General features: G+C 41.1%; 2 protein-coding genes across 2 annotated transcripts; both read left to right on the top strand.

Annotated features, from left to right (window-relative positions):
- Positions 1-86: 86 nt before the first annotated feature.
- Positions 87-3,658, top strand: srfbp1 (serum response factor binding protein 1). Its single transcript, XM_053446448.1, has 3 exons — positions 87-204; positions 1,208-1,657; positions 1,786-3,658. Exons 2-3 carry the CDS (start codon positions 1,229-1,231, stop codon positions 3,199-3,201), a joined length of 1,845 nt encoding a protein of 614 aa, XP_053302423.1. The 5' UTR covers positions 87-204; positions 1,208-1,228; the 3' UTR covers positions 3,202-3,658.
- A 1,332-nt stretch (positions 3,659-4,990) lies between these two features.
- On the top strand, positions 4,991-13,579 carry e2f3 (E2F transcription factor 3). Its single transcript, XM_053447193.1, has 7 exons — positions 4,991-5,303; positions 7,932-8,049; positions 8,372-8,603; positions 8,793-8,924; positions 9,726-9,840; positions 10,024-10,189; positions 10,416-13,579. The coding sequence occupies exons 1-7, from the start codon at positions 5,094-5,096 to the stop codon at positions 10,703-10,705; spliced, it is 1,263 nt and encodes a 420-aa protein (XP_053303168.1). The 5' UTR covers positions 4,991-5,093; the 3' UTR covers positions 10,706-13,579.
- The last annotated feature ends 3,026 nt before the right edge of the window (positions 13,580-16,605 follow it).

Genomic DNA, 16,605 nt, shown 5'->3' on the forward strand with positions numbered 1-16,605 from the left:
AAAGAAATAAATAACAACAGTCCGCTTCAGGCCCCGCCCCCTTTCACGACCCTCGCCCCCCCTCCTTCCCTGTCATCGACGTTCGACGTCGTGACGCCGCTGCCGGTGGACGTGCGAAACAAACATGGCCGCCCCCTCTGAGTGCCAACGAGTGTAGATGTGTTTCTCTCCAATTTAAGTGTTTAAAGCAGGCACGTCTGAGCGGTAAGTGTGAAACAGTGAAATATGTCAAATAATATTACCCTACGTGCTGTAGTTTGTTGTTTTTACACTGCTTGTACATATAAAAGTCATATTTACCCCTAACGTAACGTGATAAAACTTACCCACGCTCACCGAACCACGTTTGTTTTGCCAGACGTGGTCGTATCTGCTCCCTCCACCAGTAAATGTATTTCTCCTGAAGTGTACCAAGCTACGACGTAACATTATAAAAAACATACGCTATTTCAGTAAAGCAGCGTAATACACGCGTTTTGTGAGTTGTATGTCAGGGAGAACGTGAGGATACCGCACCGATAGCACCAGCGAATTAAACACATTTAATATAGAAAATATTATAAGCCCCAGGGGAGGGATTGTGCTCTACTGCTTAATTACAACGTAATGCAAAATCACTCCCCTGGTGCTTGTAGTATTTTCTATATTTTATTAAGTGTCCTATTTTTTATATTTATACCTGCACAAATACACTGCAGCACTTCCTTATAAATGTGCAAACCTACTTGGCAAAAAAACGTCAATCCATTGGTATCCCTAAACGCTCCGAAACTAAATAATTAGTTATTATAATTAGTCCTCCTCCAACAGTTCTACAATATACTGCCACTTGGTGTTATTTGTGTGCTGGACGTTGTGTCCAGAGCTTTTTAGCAACATGCTATGGTGCAGAGTGAAGTTAGAAAACTTTTCATCCTACCTGGTTTGTCTGCAATGAGGATTTTTATGTTTTTTATGAAATGAGACTGATCTAGCGTTATTGCTCTTCGTGTGTGTCCTATATTTAATCTTGAAAGCTTTACTAAACTGGTGTTACTCTTCTTACATTGTATTTCTGCTATTTCACAGGTCTTATCATGAGTTATGCATTCCACATACAGAAAGATAGATGTTTGTGGTATTAGTAGGTAGATGCTGTTGTGGTTGTTGCTCATGACAATGTGTCGGTGAGCTGTTACTAATGTGTATGTGTTTTTTTTTTCAACAGATAATACATACCCAGGACAAGATGGAGAAACCTTTGCTATCTTCTGAGGAAAAAGAGAGAGAGGAGGACAAGATTCAGGAGGAAGGTGAAGAAGATGATGTTGACAAACAAGAAGAACTCGAGAGAGATGACAAAGAAAAGATTGGTTCCGAAGAGAAATTAAAGGAGGAAAAGAAAAAGGCACGAGCCAGAAAGAAAAGAAAGAAGGTTCCCAAACCCGCTCAGGCTAAAGACCAAGAAGAGGACGGTGTCCTGAACCTCAACAACGAGGTGGTGAAGATGAGGAAGGAGGTGAAGAGGGTGCGAGTGTTGATCATCAGGAAGTTGATACGACAGATCAGTGCCTCGAAGAAGAAGAAGGGGAGTGAGGCGCAAGTTGAGAAGAGTCAGAGGAAAGCTGCCCGAATGCTAGAGGAGGTCCATGCCATGAAGGTGCTCCGACCAGACTTGGTAGGTTTGATAAGAACTTTTTTATTACTTTTGGAACACATTATTCAGCTACTTTTAGCCAAAAATGTAATAATTATCTGAAAAATACAAAAATGTCTTATTGTTTAATTGATTTCTCCGACTTCCAGGTGACCAAGACAGCCTTGCAGAAGAAACTCAACTTTGAGCAGCTGTGTAGAGACCCCAAGTCTACCATTGTTGACCGGGCTTTAGCACGCATCGCCACCCACCCTCAGTTCACCAAGAAGATCGAGGACATTAAAGCTGCTGTGGAAGCCTTCAAAGTGGATAGGATGAAGGATCTAAAGCAGGGAGGAGGGGTCAAGGTGCAAATCAAAGCCGAAAAAGTAAAACCGCCGTCACCAGACAAAAGTAATGTAAAAAAGACAAACAACAAAGATGAGGGCAACGTTAAAGTGCAGCTGAAGGGAATGTCACAAAACAAGGAAGGAGATGGTATCTCTAAAGATCTAAGTGTTGCTAAACCTAAAACAGACACAGTGTTAGCAGCTCATTCATCTACCACTGCTGATGTTCAAAAGAAAGACATACCAGAGTCTGAGAGTGTGTGTCCAGTATCGACACAAAGTAGCAAAGGAAAGGACACTGTGAAAGATGTTCCTCAAATGAAAGGTTCAGGAATGAAACCAAAAGCAGCAGTGCTTCGAAAACAGGAAGAGGAGGAAGAGAGTGATTTCGAGTCATTGGATGAGAAAGAGAGTGATTTCGAGTCATTAGATGAGAAAGAGAGTGATTTAGAGTCATCAGATGAGAAAGAGGGTGATCTAGAGTCATCAGATGACAAAGAGAAAGATTTAGAATCATCACATGAGAAAAAGAAAGCATTGGTGTCATTAGATGAGAAAGAGAGTGATTTAGAGTCATCAGATGAGAAAGAGAAAGAGTACTTTGACGACAGCACAGAAGAACGTTTCCTCAAGCAGTCCTCCCAGTCGGAGGAGAGCGAAGATGACTTCTTCGTCGGAAAAGTCAGCAAATACAAGAAGAAGAAGAAGCCGAAGGTCGTAGAAAGGGAGAAAAGGGTGGAGACAAGTGACCAGGCGACAACTTCAGACAGGGTCCAAAATGAACTTGATGAGCTCGAGTCCAGGCTGAAGTCTAAAGCGAAGTTTCAGTCTGTCTTCTTCTCTTCGCTCACTGGGTCTAAGAAGAATGCTGGTGAAAGTGCAGGCAGGGGAAGAGGTGGTGATAAATTTAGGGGCTCAAACAGAGATTTCAGTAAGCAATCCAGGTTTCAAAAGGAGTTCACAGGAGCAGAAGGAAACTCAGGGACCAAGTACAGCAGGCCTGAAGACAGACGGAGTGGGTCGGGGGAGAGGGGCTTTGCATCTGGCGGCAGAGGGAGAGGTCGAGGCAGAGGGGATTTCACGAGGCAGAAGGCTCACATGGGTCGAGGTGCCTTTTCCCAGCCGGCACCAGAGCAGGCGCTGCATCCGTCCTGGGAGGCGAGTAAGAAAAGAAAGGAACAGCAAGGACAAATCGTGGCCTTCCAGGGGAAGAAGATCAGGTTTGATGATGACTGAACAGAATCGAGTGACTCACAGATGTAGTTGATTCTTGTTGTCCGGCACATTATGTAAATGTAACGGTTGTCCCTGCTAATGTTCTGTGACAGTGTTTTTAAAGTATGTAAAAGAACAATGGCCTGACATATCTTTATAAAACATCATGAGAATGAAGTTGTTCAAATATTGTGATTTCCAAATATGATTAAGTTTCAAGCTGAGAATTTCATCACATAAGCAAATAACGTCTATGTGTTATAGGTTTACCAGCTAACAAAAGACTGGGGGAAATATTTTTAATTGTGTATTATTTTTTAAACTTTTAAATGAATTAGTCAGTGTCTTTATTTTATGAAACTGATGTATAGAGATACACTTGAGTGGCAGGAATCCAACATTGCACCAAATGACTTTTGGTCAATGAGTTTTGGTTTTTCCTCATTTGTGCTTGAACAATATAGATGTTGTATTTACAGATATGCCCCAATTTTGTGTATTCTCTTTTTGTCTTTTTCACAAATGGTGCTACAGATTCATTTGTTGGTCTTCTGTGTTGAGGTATAAGTTAAGTATTCTGATAACACTTAGATAGCCAATGACGGTCAGTTCGGATTATATGAACAATTTAAGGTAACCTGACTGGGGAAGACAACACTTTGTCGGTTGCACAAAGATGTAGTTAGCCCATAAAACTGACTTTGCATCATTACAATTTAACATCACTACAGTCTCATGCCAGTTAACTAAACACTTCTGACCTAACATCAATGTTGTTTCTTCTTGACATGAGGGCAGCTTTTGACACCTGGTCACTTTTAAACCGCTTGGAGCAGCATATTGGTAAATTAAGGGACGGTCTCAAGGTTTCATTACCACGGGATCGGTCCTATGTTCTTAAGTTGTTGTGTTTGCGTCCCCTTGCTGACATCATCTGCAATTATGATGTTCATTTTCAACAAATTAGCTCCCCCAACTCATAAATGTTAATCAATTAGTTTTTCAAAAGAAATTCATTAATTTTGGTCTTACCTATTTTTCAGTAATTTTTTAAGGTATTCAAACGTTTGTCTTTTTTCATTAGAGTTACGGAAATGTAGGTCAGAGTTAGTCCTGTGTTGATGTGTGTATATTGTATTTTACTAGCAGTTTTTTATTAGTTTATGTACTCGGGGGTAATCTACAGAAATGCATCTTACAGTCTTCATATGCAACACAGATCTGTTTTCAGCTTTTGTGACAGCATTCAGCATTTTCCAACCAGCTCTAGAGGGTTCTCCAGCATGGCCTTGTCCTCCATCTTATTAGGAAAATAAATCTGCACATTTTGCTTGACGGTAGGGGTGTAAAAATGCATTCTGTAAATAAACTAACAAGTAAAGCCAGTAAGCCAGTAAAAAAAGTTGCTTTATTTCCCCTTGGCGATGTCACGTCAAGTGTTATTTGTCCTTTGCAAGTTGACACGGATTCAACGATAAAATGAAAGGTGTTGAAACAGGTCAGTTCAGCAATTTAATAATTAAAACCAAATAAAAGCTTAGTTAGAAAGTATAAAGCTCTATAAAAAAGTCAAACACAATACGATACAATACTAAAACTATATATATTCAAATGTGCAAATATAGTGGCAACTTTAACTATGGAATGTGTATGTATAAGTTATTCAGGTAAAGTACATGTACGTCAAATCACGTACACGCCTTTACGTACACAGAGCGACAGCCAATAGGAACTCAGATGCAAATGAGGTTTAAAGGTGTAGCCAGGAACCTGAGTTTCGCGCGTAGATGGTCTGCAGCTCCGTGTGTGTGTTGGTCTGCGGCGCTGGACCCTGGAAACGGCCCCTGCTCTATCGGACAAGCGGAGAAAATGAGACGTCGGCCCCGCAGCATTAGTCAAACCCACGGAACAAGATGATCAAGCAGAGTCCCTGGGCCCCAGAAGGCTCCGACGGTGCAGAGGAGAGCTCCACCGCCGGGACCCTCACCCCGCAGACCACCCTCGACCAGGCCGCCTCCGTGGAACCGCAGGACGGCCTGAAGTTCCCTGCGCCTCCCGGGCCCTCCAGCACCACCACGACAACCGGCCCAGGGCAGCAGCCATGTCAACACGAACAAGACCAGGTACGAGCAAGTAACCGGGCACAGCTGTAAATATATATAATAACTCTAGGGAGGGGCTACTGCTAAAATCATTAACAAGATAAACGTGACTATTCCCTCAATGTCAGCCATGTTGCCTTGTTTACATCTCACAGCCTGTGTTTACGCAACGGGCATGTTCTTCTTTATGCAGTCTGTATTATTAAATCCATGTTTGAAGGCTTGTTACCAGTTCTTCATGTCAAATTAGCCATATTTACTTGGTTTGTTTTCGCCGTTCACAAACTGTTTCACGCCACAGCACCGGAAACTCCAATCGTCCCTTCAAAATAAAAAAAAGTTTGTTTAAAGGTATAATTTACCATGAAAAAAAAAAAGAATATTCATTCATTATCTACTCACCACTATGCCGATGGAGGGGTGGGTGGGGTGGGTGAGGTGTCTGAGTCCTCTGAAGATCTTCCCTGGTCACTCCACAAAGACACCATGGTCAAGAAGGCTTGTCAGTGTCTTTTTCTGCAAACTTCCACTGGCGCACCACTGCAAACTTGCTGACAGGCTGCATTATGGTCTGTTATGGGGAACCGTTCAGCTCATGGCTGCAAATCACTACAGAGAGTGGTAGAGGCGGCTCAACACATTTCAGGAAACACTCCAGGCCTTTCAGGACATCCACCAACAGCGGTGTCTGTGGAAGCCTTCCAGCATTCACACTGATCTCTCTGTTAGCAAATGGTGCAGGAGCAGGGATTTAAGGAAAGTTTTTATTACAGGCCGTCAAGCTTCTAAACAAATTGTTCAATCCGCTGTTAATTGTAATGACCTCTGGAAAATATACAATAATGTATATGTCCGGTTTCGTTAACAGCAGTACTAAATATACTAATTACTCCCATCGCATTGCTGACCTGGCCTGTCTTTGCTGTTCAACAATTGTCATTGTTTACTGTTGTTGACCCTGTGTTAACTTAAACAAGACAAATACAACTTGAATCCAAAGCAATGGTAATAGGTGTCAATCAGTCACTACCTGGAATTAGCCCAATGATAAGTATGTTTGATGAATGGTGGATCGTGGATAATGATAACAACAAGACTGTGACATACGATATGCCTACTCACATACTCTACCCTTGCTGACAATGATTCATCAATTCATTCAAAGCTCTTTCAGTTCATAAACATTTTTTCTTCTAATCAATGTTTTAAATACTGTTATTTTGTTGATGTTCTGAGTTACACAAAACATCTATTGCAATTCGGTCCATCCTGGGAGAAGGAATCCTCATATGTGATTCTCTCTGAGGTTTCTTAATCTCCCCCTGTTTATAGTTCTTTTTTTTGGTGGTTATTCTTTTTCCTCTAGTAAAAGATTAAGGTCAGAGGATGTCGCGCCATGTTAAACCATATGAGACACATTATAATTTGTGAATATTGGCTGCGCAAATTCAACTTACAAGTTGATTGAAATTTAATGTCATCTAATACATTTTAGCCCTGGCCACTGTAGCTCAAAGTATATTAAATTGCGTTTAACGTTATGGCTATAATTATATCTCTTGGTTGGATTTATGTTGTCTGAGAAGTGTCAGTTTTGGTGACATGCTTTTATTTTGAAGGTGAAGTTACAGTCGTGTATTTCCTGGCCTTACTTAAGCAGACTGAACCATGTAATGTAATGTTCAGCCACAAGCTAAGGGGGGGGGGGGGGGGGGGTTGCTTCCCTGCAGAGGGAGGCGAGCTACTGTCCCATCCCCCAGGTAACATCACACCAAACATTTAACCTAACAACACCCTCAGTGCTTTTCATTTGAACACCACTAATCAAGTTTTGCCCATATTTTACATATAGTTTACAACAATACAAATTTAACCAAAGCACCACACTTGATTAAAGAGAGAAAAACTACAGTCCAGGTAGAAGATAAAATACAAATAAAAAATGTAGAAAGCGAGGAGATTTTAGTTGTAAAGCATGTTTCACACAGGTAGAATCAAGTTGCTCTACAGGAACATTAAAAACATACAAAATGAACTGGAAACAGAGTAACACCAGGAAGCAACAGGTTAAAGCAAGTATGATATTTAAAAAAAGTAGAATAAAAGAGGTTAAATAAATAAAAATGACAAATATATGTGGAAATTACAAAACCAGTTGAAAGAGATAATACAAACAAAACGGATAGAATTCTGTAAAATGATTAAATGTAAATAGAATGAAATACCATAATGGTATGGCCTCGTAAAGAAGCTCATTTTAATGCACTTAATGACCTTTCCCTGAGTACCACAAGCAGGCATAACCATTTTTCTCTTAGATAGAGCAATTGCACTCCTTTCCTGCAGGAGTCCAAAGTCAGTTTAAGTTACCAGTTATGAAATAGTCTTTTGAAATGTAGCAAGTAGACACCACTTTGTATGATCATTCCTGCAATCACAAATACTCTCAACAACCGGACTCATTGCTTATGATTAAATAAAATGGATTGGAGAGAAGATTATAATGTATTATGGCCGTGTGAGCCACAGGACTTGATGACATAGTTGCAATCCAACATTTTAGTGTAGATGTATTGTAATACCAACCATTTTGTGTATAGTTGAGGTATATTCTGATGTCTCACAAGCTGTGCAATTTCTCTCTCTCAGGCAAATATTAAACTGGAACTGGAAGTCGGTGACCCCCAGGATGAAGGCGGAACTGCCAAAGCCATAATGCCCACGGCCTCTCTTTGCAACACAGGAAAACGGAAACGCTTGAGACCTGGTATGAACATCTGATCTTAGTGGTTCGCCTTTTTTGTGTTTACCCACCTTTTTATCAAAAAAAATGTATACCCACTGATATTGTGTATACGTTTTAAATGACTGATATTTCTTCCTAAATTTGTAAAATCTTTCTTCATAGCGTGCTTGCTCTTTTTTTGTATCTCTTTCTCACTCATGCTGACACACACTGAAACCTCGTTATCAGACATATATGTTAACTCAAACGGTGTAAAAATAGCATTATTTGCAGATAGTGACACAAGAAAGATCACAAGTATTGTCTTAAAAGAAGTAATCGCAAATTTCCTCCCATTTTTCAGGTTCCTCCACAGATCCCCTAACAGGTTATATGAGGTGCCGCAATGACACCTCACTCTCTTTGCTGACACGGAGGTTTGTAGAACTGCTAAAGGAGTCCTCCAATGGCGTGATCAACCTAAACTCAGTCACCCTTCAGCTCAATGTCGCCAAGAGGCGTATCTACGATATCACCAACGTCCTTGAGGGGATCCAGGTCATCAGAAAGAAGTCCAAAAACTATTTTGAGTGGATGTAAGTATGACTGTATGTTGTAGGAATTGTATTTAGGAAAGGAGCTTTTTGCACTGAAAGTGCATATACGCACATTCGCTAATTTGTCTTGGTTATTATTTAGAATGATTCAACATAATAGTCAGATATAGTATGTTGATGTTTGTCGTGGTGTTCATCCTGTATTGCTGCTTGAATGTGTGTGCATAGGTGTTCTCCAATCAGTAGGGAAGATGCTGAAGAAATGGAGGCTCTCAGTGAGCAGGAGAGGAAGCTGGACGAGGCGATTGCAATTTGTATGGTCAAAGTTCAGCAGATGTGGGCGAACGGGAACAATCAGAAATATCCTTTGTAAACTCGGCTTCATTGCCTCCGCCAAGATGGTTATCTTTTCATCCCTATCTCTTTTTTTGTTTGTAGGTTTGTTTGTAAGCAAGATTACACAAAAAGAACAGTGGATTCCAAGAAACTTGTTGCAGGGATCTGGTAATGGGTCAGGGAAGATTCCATCTAACTTCAGAGCAGATCGGGATCAGTGGGGGGATAAGGACATTTGTTTTCACTTCCTTTAACATTGTTAGATTGGGTGTTTTATGCTGACGGCCCTGTCTGGCCTTGGTGGCAGTATGCGCTCGAATGAGTATCATGACATTTTCATTGTGTGTCGTTGGAAGTCAAGATTTTTCCATTACCCAGCATGTTGCGTTTGAGGTGTTTCTAGAGCTTTATGTATGTTTATCATTCTTCAAACTAAAAGATCAGATACATTTCTGTTACGCAGATGTATCAAAAATGCACGTCTGAGATCCATAAATACAAACCCTCATCCGTTTTTGTACATGAAGCCTATTTTAATGTTCATCTATTCCAAAATGATAAAGAAAAACACCAAAGCCTCTGATTTGAGAGCCTGGAACCTAACTAAGAACAAAAACAATTATTAAAAACGTATTGACTTATTGACAAACTATACAAAATTTTTTTTACAAGGTTGTGATTTTCAATATGAACCCTTTGGTCTGTGAAAAAGAGCTGTATATTGTAATCACTTTCTGTGACAGTTATCCAGTTAGACAGTCATTGAATTTGTCCCTGTCAGTTTATAAAAACCCTTTGATGATCATCCTTGACCTTATGGAAAACATTTGCCTATTTGACGCATGAGGATGTTCAGATGATCCCAAGTCTGAAAACCCAGACTGTGATTGTGATCAAAGCTCCTCCAGAGACAAAACTGGAGGTCCCACATCCAGAGGAGGTAGGTTTCTCATCATATGAGGAGTTCACGTTTCTCTTTTCTAATTTGTTAAACCATGGCTGATGTTTCAGCTGTGCCTAAAACTTAATTATTTGAGCTCCTCCAGAAATCGATCCCTTAAAGGGTCTGGAACTGTTCAGAAACATTAAGTGAAAATCACTGTTTGCTTGCCTTGTGTTTCAGAGGCTCCAGGTCCACCTCCGAAGCACCCGGGGGCCCATTGATGTGCTCGTCTGCTCCGATGACCCCAACTCTTCGGCCGGCCGAGATGTCTCTGTGGCCAATCACAGCCACTCGAAGTTGTCCACCAGTAGGAATGACTCGTCCTTCGCCCATATGTCTTCCAAACGTGAGTCTTAAACTTACAGATCCTGTGGACTATCTCACAGATTACTCATGCAAAGGGGGAGCTGAACTGCCACAGAAAGTACCCATGAGCCTTTGCCCATCCATGGGACCTTTTTATATGATGATGTATTTAATTATAACCTTACTGTTAGATGGCTGGTTCACATTTACTTTGCGCTTTTTTACCAACTCATGTCTCCTTATCCGCACTCCCATTATCTTTCCAGATGAGGCTAACAATACACCCGGAATCAATAGTCTCTGCAACACGCCGTCCGATCCGACACAACATTCATCACCGGTTACTGTTGCCCCCACCTCCCGTTCGCCCACCCCCCTCACCTCCCTACGACCCCCCTCGGAAGACCCGCAGAGCTTTGTCACTCGCGCCTCACCCGTGGCCTTCTCTGTTGATGGGGAGCAGTTCCTCGTGAGCCTGGCTGACGACGAGGGCATCACTGACCACTACTCCTCTGTGGACCAGGGGCAATTTCCAGTGAAGATGCCCCTTGTCTGAGCAGCTGTTTTCTATTGAAATAATCGGGGCGGCAGCGGATACCTTCACACAAACGGGATATCGCAGGGAATTCTAATGGAATTACAGCTCTGAATGTGATTTTGTACATAGATATCCAAATTAACCTATCCTGGGCAATGTAACTCTGGTTTACTCACACTCAGGTATGTGAAGGTAGATGCAACACAAAAACATTACAGCAGAGCTTTATTGCAATCACCCTATTGTTCTGAATACTAAGGTAGACGTCCTTGCGACTTGTGGACTTAAAGGAAACTGTGGAACAAAGTTCCTGTCGTGAACATGAAGGAGCTTTCTCGACACAGCCAGGAGATTCAACCGTCCGTTTTGCCTCATTATCTGCTGAGATCCCTGTTTTAAAACTCCTGGTCCTTTGCCGGACTTCAAGCAAAAGTTCCCCAGTGGACGGTGATTGTGCAGACCAACATTTTTTCCCCCTTATTTTGAGACTGCTGCTGCTGAAGAAAAAGTACATTTCTGTGCCTCATTCCCAAGAGTTTATCACTCATCACTTTGCACTGACACGGAAATACCCCACTTGTCTTGGGTTGCCGGTCGTGTCATGCACTGATCCATTCTTCGCTCATCTTATCTCGACAAAGGATCTTGGCAGATACCAAATGCGGCTCTGTTTAGAAATCTGTATATCTCACAGAATTTTAATAATTGTGATCTGAGGTATAACGTGGCTGAGGAAGGCTGCAGCTCTAACAACTGAAGTGATGCCTCATGTCTGAATAATACACCTGGTATTGGATTCACGGAATTTAATATCACTGACAAGCTGTATGTAATGGGGATCAGACATTTATAATGTGTTGGATTGGTGCTTTCCTGTCAGCTATGCAACACAAACAACAGCATAGCTCAGTCTGTCTGTCTGACTTTTGGCTTCACAGTTTCTCAGGGCTCTGGGACCTTTAGCTAGAAGTGAATTTTGTTTTACATTTTTTGAATCAAAAATGTTTATGGCATTTCCCAAAGTTTGACATTATTCATTTTGAGTTCATGATTTGATTGTAGCACTGTGTCAAGGACATTGTGTCAATGCTTCTTTTGTATTTAGTCTACTTCACATTACACGATGTTCAGCCCAACCGGCCAATGCTGATCAGTTTTCCAAGTGGCCGACAAACACCTTCGATCGGCAGGCACTATGTGTGAACTCCTCAAAGACGTGACTATAGAGGCTCGCTGAGGCGTCTCATACTCTGATGCCTTTTTATAGATATCATTTCCAGAACAGAAGGAGTTTGGGATGTGCTCGGTTAGTTTTCTCTTGGCCTCAATTGTGGCCCGAGCTGTTCTTTATTGTTTACAACTGAACCGTTTCATTGCCTTCACTGCCTTGACACAGAAGAGCAGGAGATCCACAGGGATCAGCGTGTCTCCTTGTGTGTGTTTTTTCGTGATTTAGATATAGTTTGCGGATCAGTCGTTCCTCCTGAACTCACAATTACTGCAAGACCTCAGATTACAAGACAGTCATGTTGTGTGAACTACCCAGTGAGTCTCATAGTATGTAATCAATTTTGGTTGTGAAGAGTCATCGGGCTCTCCAATTCACCGACTGCTTTTTGAGACGTTAAACATCTCGGCAAGTTATTTTCTGAGGTACAGATGCAGCCTGTCATCAACCCTGTGGCTGTGGATAAACACAACATTATTTATGTTACGATGTGACTTGGTACCAACTTAACTGAGAAATCTCCTTTCTGTAGAAAAACCTGTCCGTGATCATATTACCAAATCAACCTTGGAGAGTGAAAGGTTCCTGTTGAAGTTTGAAGTGACCTTTAAGGCTTAATCTTCTCCTTTGAGCGCTGCTTAAACAAAAAATTTGAAAACTACAGGAAAATAAATCTATAAACGTATGAAAAGGTTGTCATTTGTCCTTAAAGCCTACTTCAGAAAGAGCCAGACCTTTGTTGAAGAGCTGAAATAATAACAGAATACCTCTCTACAACCATTTTCATAATATATAGAATTTAATTTAATAATTTTAAAACTAAAAATTCTAAACATTTGCTGTTCCGAGCTTCTTAAATATGAAGATGTTTTGCTTTTAGGAACGTATGAGACATCTCTGGATCAGGTAAATTATAGCAGGAATTTTTCAGTTATGCTTCAACTTAATAAACAACAAAAAATTATTTGATCTATGATACAAATCATTTTTGGGTGCCAGCTTACTGTCATGTTTACAGTTATTAGAAATTGACCAGTTCCCAGTTTGAATCGCTGGCCCATATGTTGAAGTTCAAGCCGGTTAAAGAATGATCACCTCCACTGGTGGGTTTGTGTGTGATGTCATTAAGAAAACTAACACAGGGTAGGTTTGAGCATTCTTGAGAATGCAAAACTAAAGGTCTAATGTTGGCATGTTGGTTTTTTTGTAACCTGCTCTTTAGAGCTTCCACGTCATGGATTTTCTTATTTACAATTTCTGTTAAACTCAGTTGACAAAGAGTTTGCATCACGAATGCTGTGCACCAAAGTTGTGCCCAGGGACCTTGAGGGCTAAATGGCTGTTATGTGAAGGTAAACTGACCGTCAAGCTGAAATAAATGCCTGTTCACATGAGTTCACACTGTATATTCACTTATTGTTATTTGTATTTCAGCAGTTACCCATAAAGACAATGATAATGAGGTGATTCATGTTCTCAGAGTTGAGGTATAACAATAGTTATTACAATATAAAAAAGGTTGAATGTATATTGCTATATTGCTTATGCATTGTGTAAACACAGTATGGAGGTATAACACATCTACCTCAGATTTATAAAATGTTTTTTCTGTTTGTCGACTGTTTGTCATTCTCAGCTCATAAATAAATCGAGATGATTATCAATATTGACTGATTTCAATATTTTATACATTTGACTAAGGTACATTGACCTCTGGTTTGGACTACTGTTTGACCTGGTACCATTGACCCCACACATCATAGGTCACAGCTTTGTGATATCCATATCAAGAAAAAAAAATTATCAGCAACTGTGATTGGCTCAGTGATATATGATTGTGAGGCTATGGTTTGAAAAATTGCTGGTCATTGTTTCATATTTATATAATTTGTCATTTTGGTTTTTGCCATCATATAGTAAATCTTTAAACAACTTGAACTACGGTTTTGATTAAGTCTTCCATGTTACAGTTAAATTGCAAGGAAGGCAGTAATGTTTCTAGATGTGTCTACTCTAATATTTAAATGAATAACTGAGTAATCTACAGCATTTGACTCGAGTAGATATCATAGCTTTGTTCCACCGTGTGTTAGTGTGGGTGAATATGTTGCAGCCTCCGGTGTCTCTAGTCACTGGCCTGCTGCAAGAACAGTCATCATGTCATGTGCTCAGTTTTTACAGCACTAGATCATTAAAAAACAACAACATTCAGAACCCATCCACAGTGACCTGTACCTGAATCCAGTGTAGTTCATATGGAGACACTAGGAGGCAGTGTGATCCCACTGAATCATTCATCCTCGCTCAAAAGCTTGTGCTGGTTTGTAAAGCTGACTGAGTTTGAACCTGTTATGTATGAGGCATCAAGTAGAAATGACCTAATGTCCGACCCAACCCAGAGTTAAGATGCTTAACCTTTGCAATTGCATCTGTTGCTAAAGTGAAAAAAACCTAATCCGCAATACAGTGAATGGAAATAAATTGGAGAATGTTTTTACAGGGCTCCAAGTTCCTTGTAGAGGAAAAAAATACCTTTTTCAAAATGAACTCTCTTGTGTGGGGTTTACTTTGAGCCACAACAAAACCTGACCGAAAATTAGATTAAGAGAAATGAAGAAATATAAATAGATTAGAAATGATATATACAGTGTGAGCAGAATATTGCACATAAACGTCATCATCGTCCCATCAGTCAGACAGACACTGAAATGGTGGTGTGACGGTTTCCGCCCTCTTTCAAGTGAAGCCTACTCTGACAGTCAGACAATAATTGTGGCAACGTTTCCATTATTACAGCTTATTTATCACCTTTTCGATTATAAGTTCAGATCAATGTACGAAATCAAAAATATGTTTATAGAATCTGTCTTCAAACCTTTATCTAAGGCTGAGAAAAGTCCTGTTTAAACCTTTAAACCACAAATGAGCAGAGATCTAACAGAGGTCAAATGTTTCAAACTCAGTCTTATTGTATTGAGTGATTCCTGAGACGTCCGTAGAAAAAAACAGACATCACGGACATGCCTCTTTAGTTAAGGAGGTTGTCATCAGAAAAGCAGCCTTGTTTTTAAAAGGAGGGGAAGAAGATATCTTTTTTAGCTGCTACAAAAACAAAGATTTTAAGCACGCAGACAAACATCTGACATAATATTAAAGAAAAGATTAGTCCATTTATTTGTTTGTTTGTGGACAGTAGTCTTCAGCCTATAAGGCACTTATACTCCCTAAATCCAACCATGTGCAGATTAGGGTTAGTTTGATTGGAGACTCTAAGTTGTGTCTGTATGTCGACCCTGTGATTCGCTGGTGACCTCTGCGGTCTTTCACCCAATCTGGGATTGGCTCGAGCTCCACCCACGACCCTGAAAGGAAAAGCTTTATAGATGATGGATACATTTTATTGAATGATTTAGTCAAAGTGGATGATTTGAAGTCATGTAAATGTGAAATGTACATGGCAAATTGTTTGGGGATTTATGTAAACTCTCTGTTGCCTCTTTATTTCTGTGTATGTGCTCATATATATATATATGGAAACTTTCTCTTGCTCCAATCCAGATTCATTCCAGTGTCCCTGCTTCTCTTTGTCTGAGCCTCAGCATCGTAGAAAAACACATCAGTGCCCTCAACATGATGATGTAATCTGTGGACAGACTGCTGCACTCAGACCCGTCCATAGATGGCAGTGTTGCACCTCAAACCCCCACATAAACCCTGTCAACCCAGTTCCCTGTAAACAGTGGCACACTCACTCTGAGTTCATGGAGAGTCACTGGATCACTGCAATTATTGATTCATGTGTCTTTCTGTTGTTTTTTTTTGTCCTCCCTGTGCCACAAAGATGTTGCACGTGGAGGAAAAACAAAGTGAATATTGAATTGGGTCATATCGACTTAGGACTGACGTAAGCACACTCATCTCAAGAGGGCTCAGTTAAAGATGGGCCAATATAGCTGTCAATCAGCCGATCAATCGGTCAATGAAGTTTCATTTTTAAAGTGCTTTTCCCTGTCACGAGGAGGTTTTTTTTTCCGCACCTAACAAAATAAACAGATGGCGAGGCCAAAAGGGGCACACAGGACTAAGTCACCACTTAAGGTTTGGCCCCTGAGGGGATTTAGGAGTGACTCGGAGCAAGTATAATCCACTCTACAAGTGTAGGTTGATAGTCTTGTCCAGCTGTCCCACCCGTCCCCGAAATACAGCGCTGGTTTCTACACTACACTCCCTACAGTCAGGCTGTTTCGACTGCTTTAATTCACTGAGGCAGGGAAAGGGAGCGAGCGAGAGAGAACAAAATATGAGAGAGGGTTAAAGAGGGAGCATGAAAGCGAGAGGGAGAGAGCGTACTACTCTTCAGCCATTGGCTGCCGAGAGCACGCCGTCTTTTTGCGTCGCGCCCTCCCAGCCAATCGGCTGCCTTTGCCATATTTTGGGTTTATGAATGAAAGGAATAGTGAGAGAGCAGGACAGGAGTAGTTTGATTCATCACCCGCAGCTCACGGAGCACCGAGTACGCTGAAGTGGAAGGTGCACTTGTTTGCTGCGCGGGGGCCTCTGGATACAAAGACAAGGATCAGCCGATGATCACGGCAGGACGTGCACAGTAGCACCTGCAGGCACCTCCACCTGTCTTTTCTATAATAAGAAGGAGTAGCTGCACTTTCTCCAGCACGTTTCAGTGCAGACG

This window comes from Pleuronectes platessa, chromosome 18, assembly GCF_947347685.1.
Source record: "Pleuronectes platessa chromosome 18, fPlePla1.1, whole genome shotgun sequence".
NCBI lineage: Eukaryota > Metazoa > Chordata > Actinopteri > Pleuronectiformes > Pleuronectidae > Pleuronectes > Pleuronectes platessa.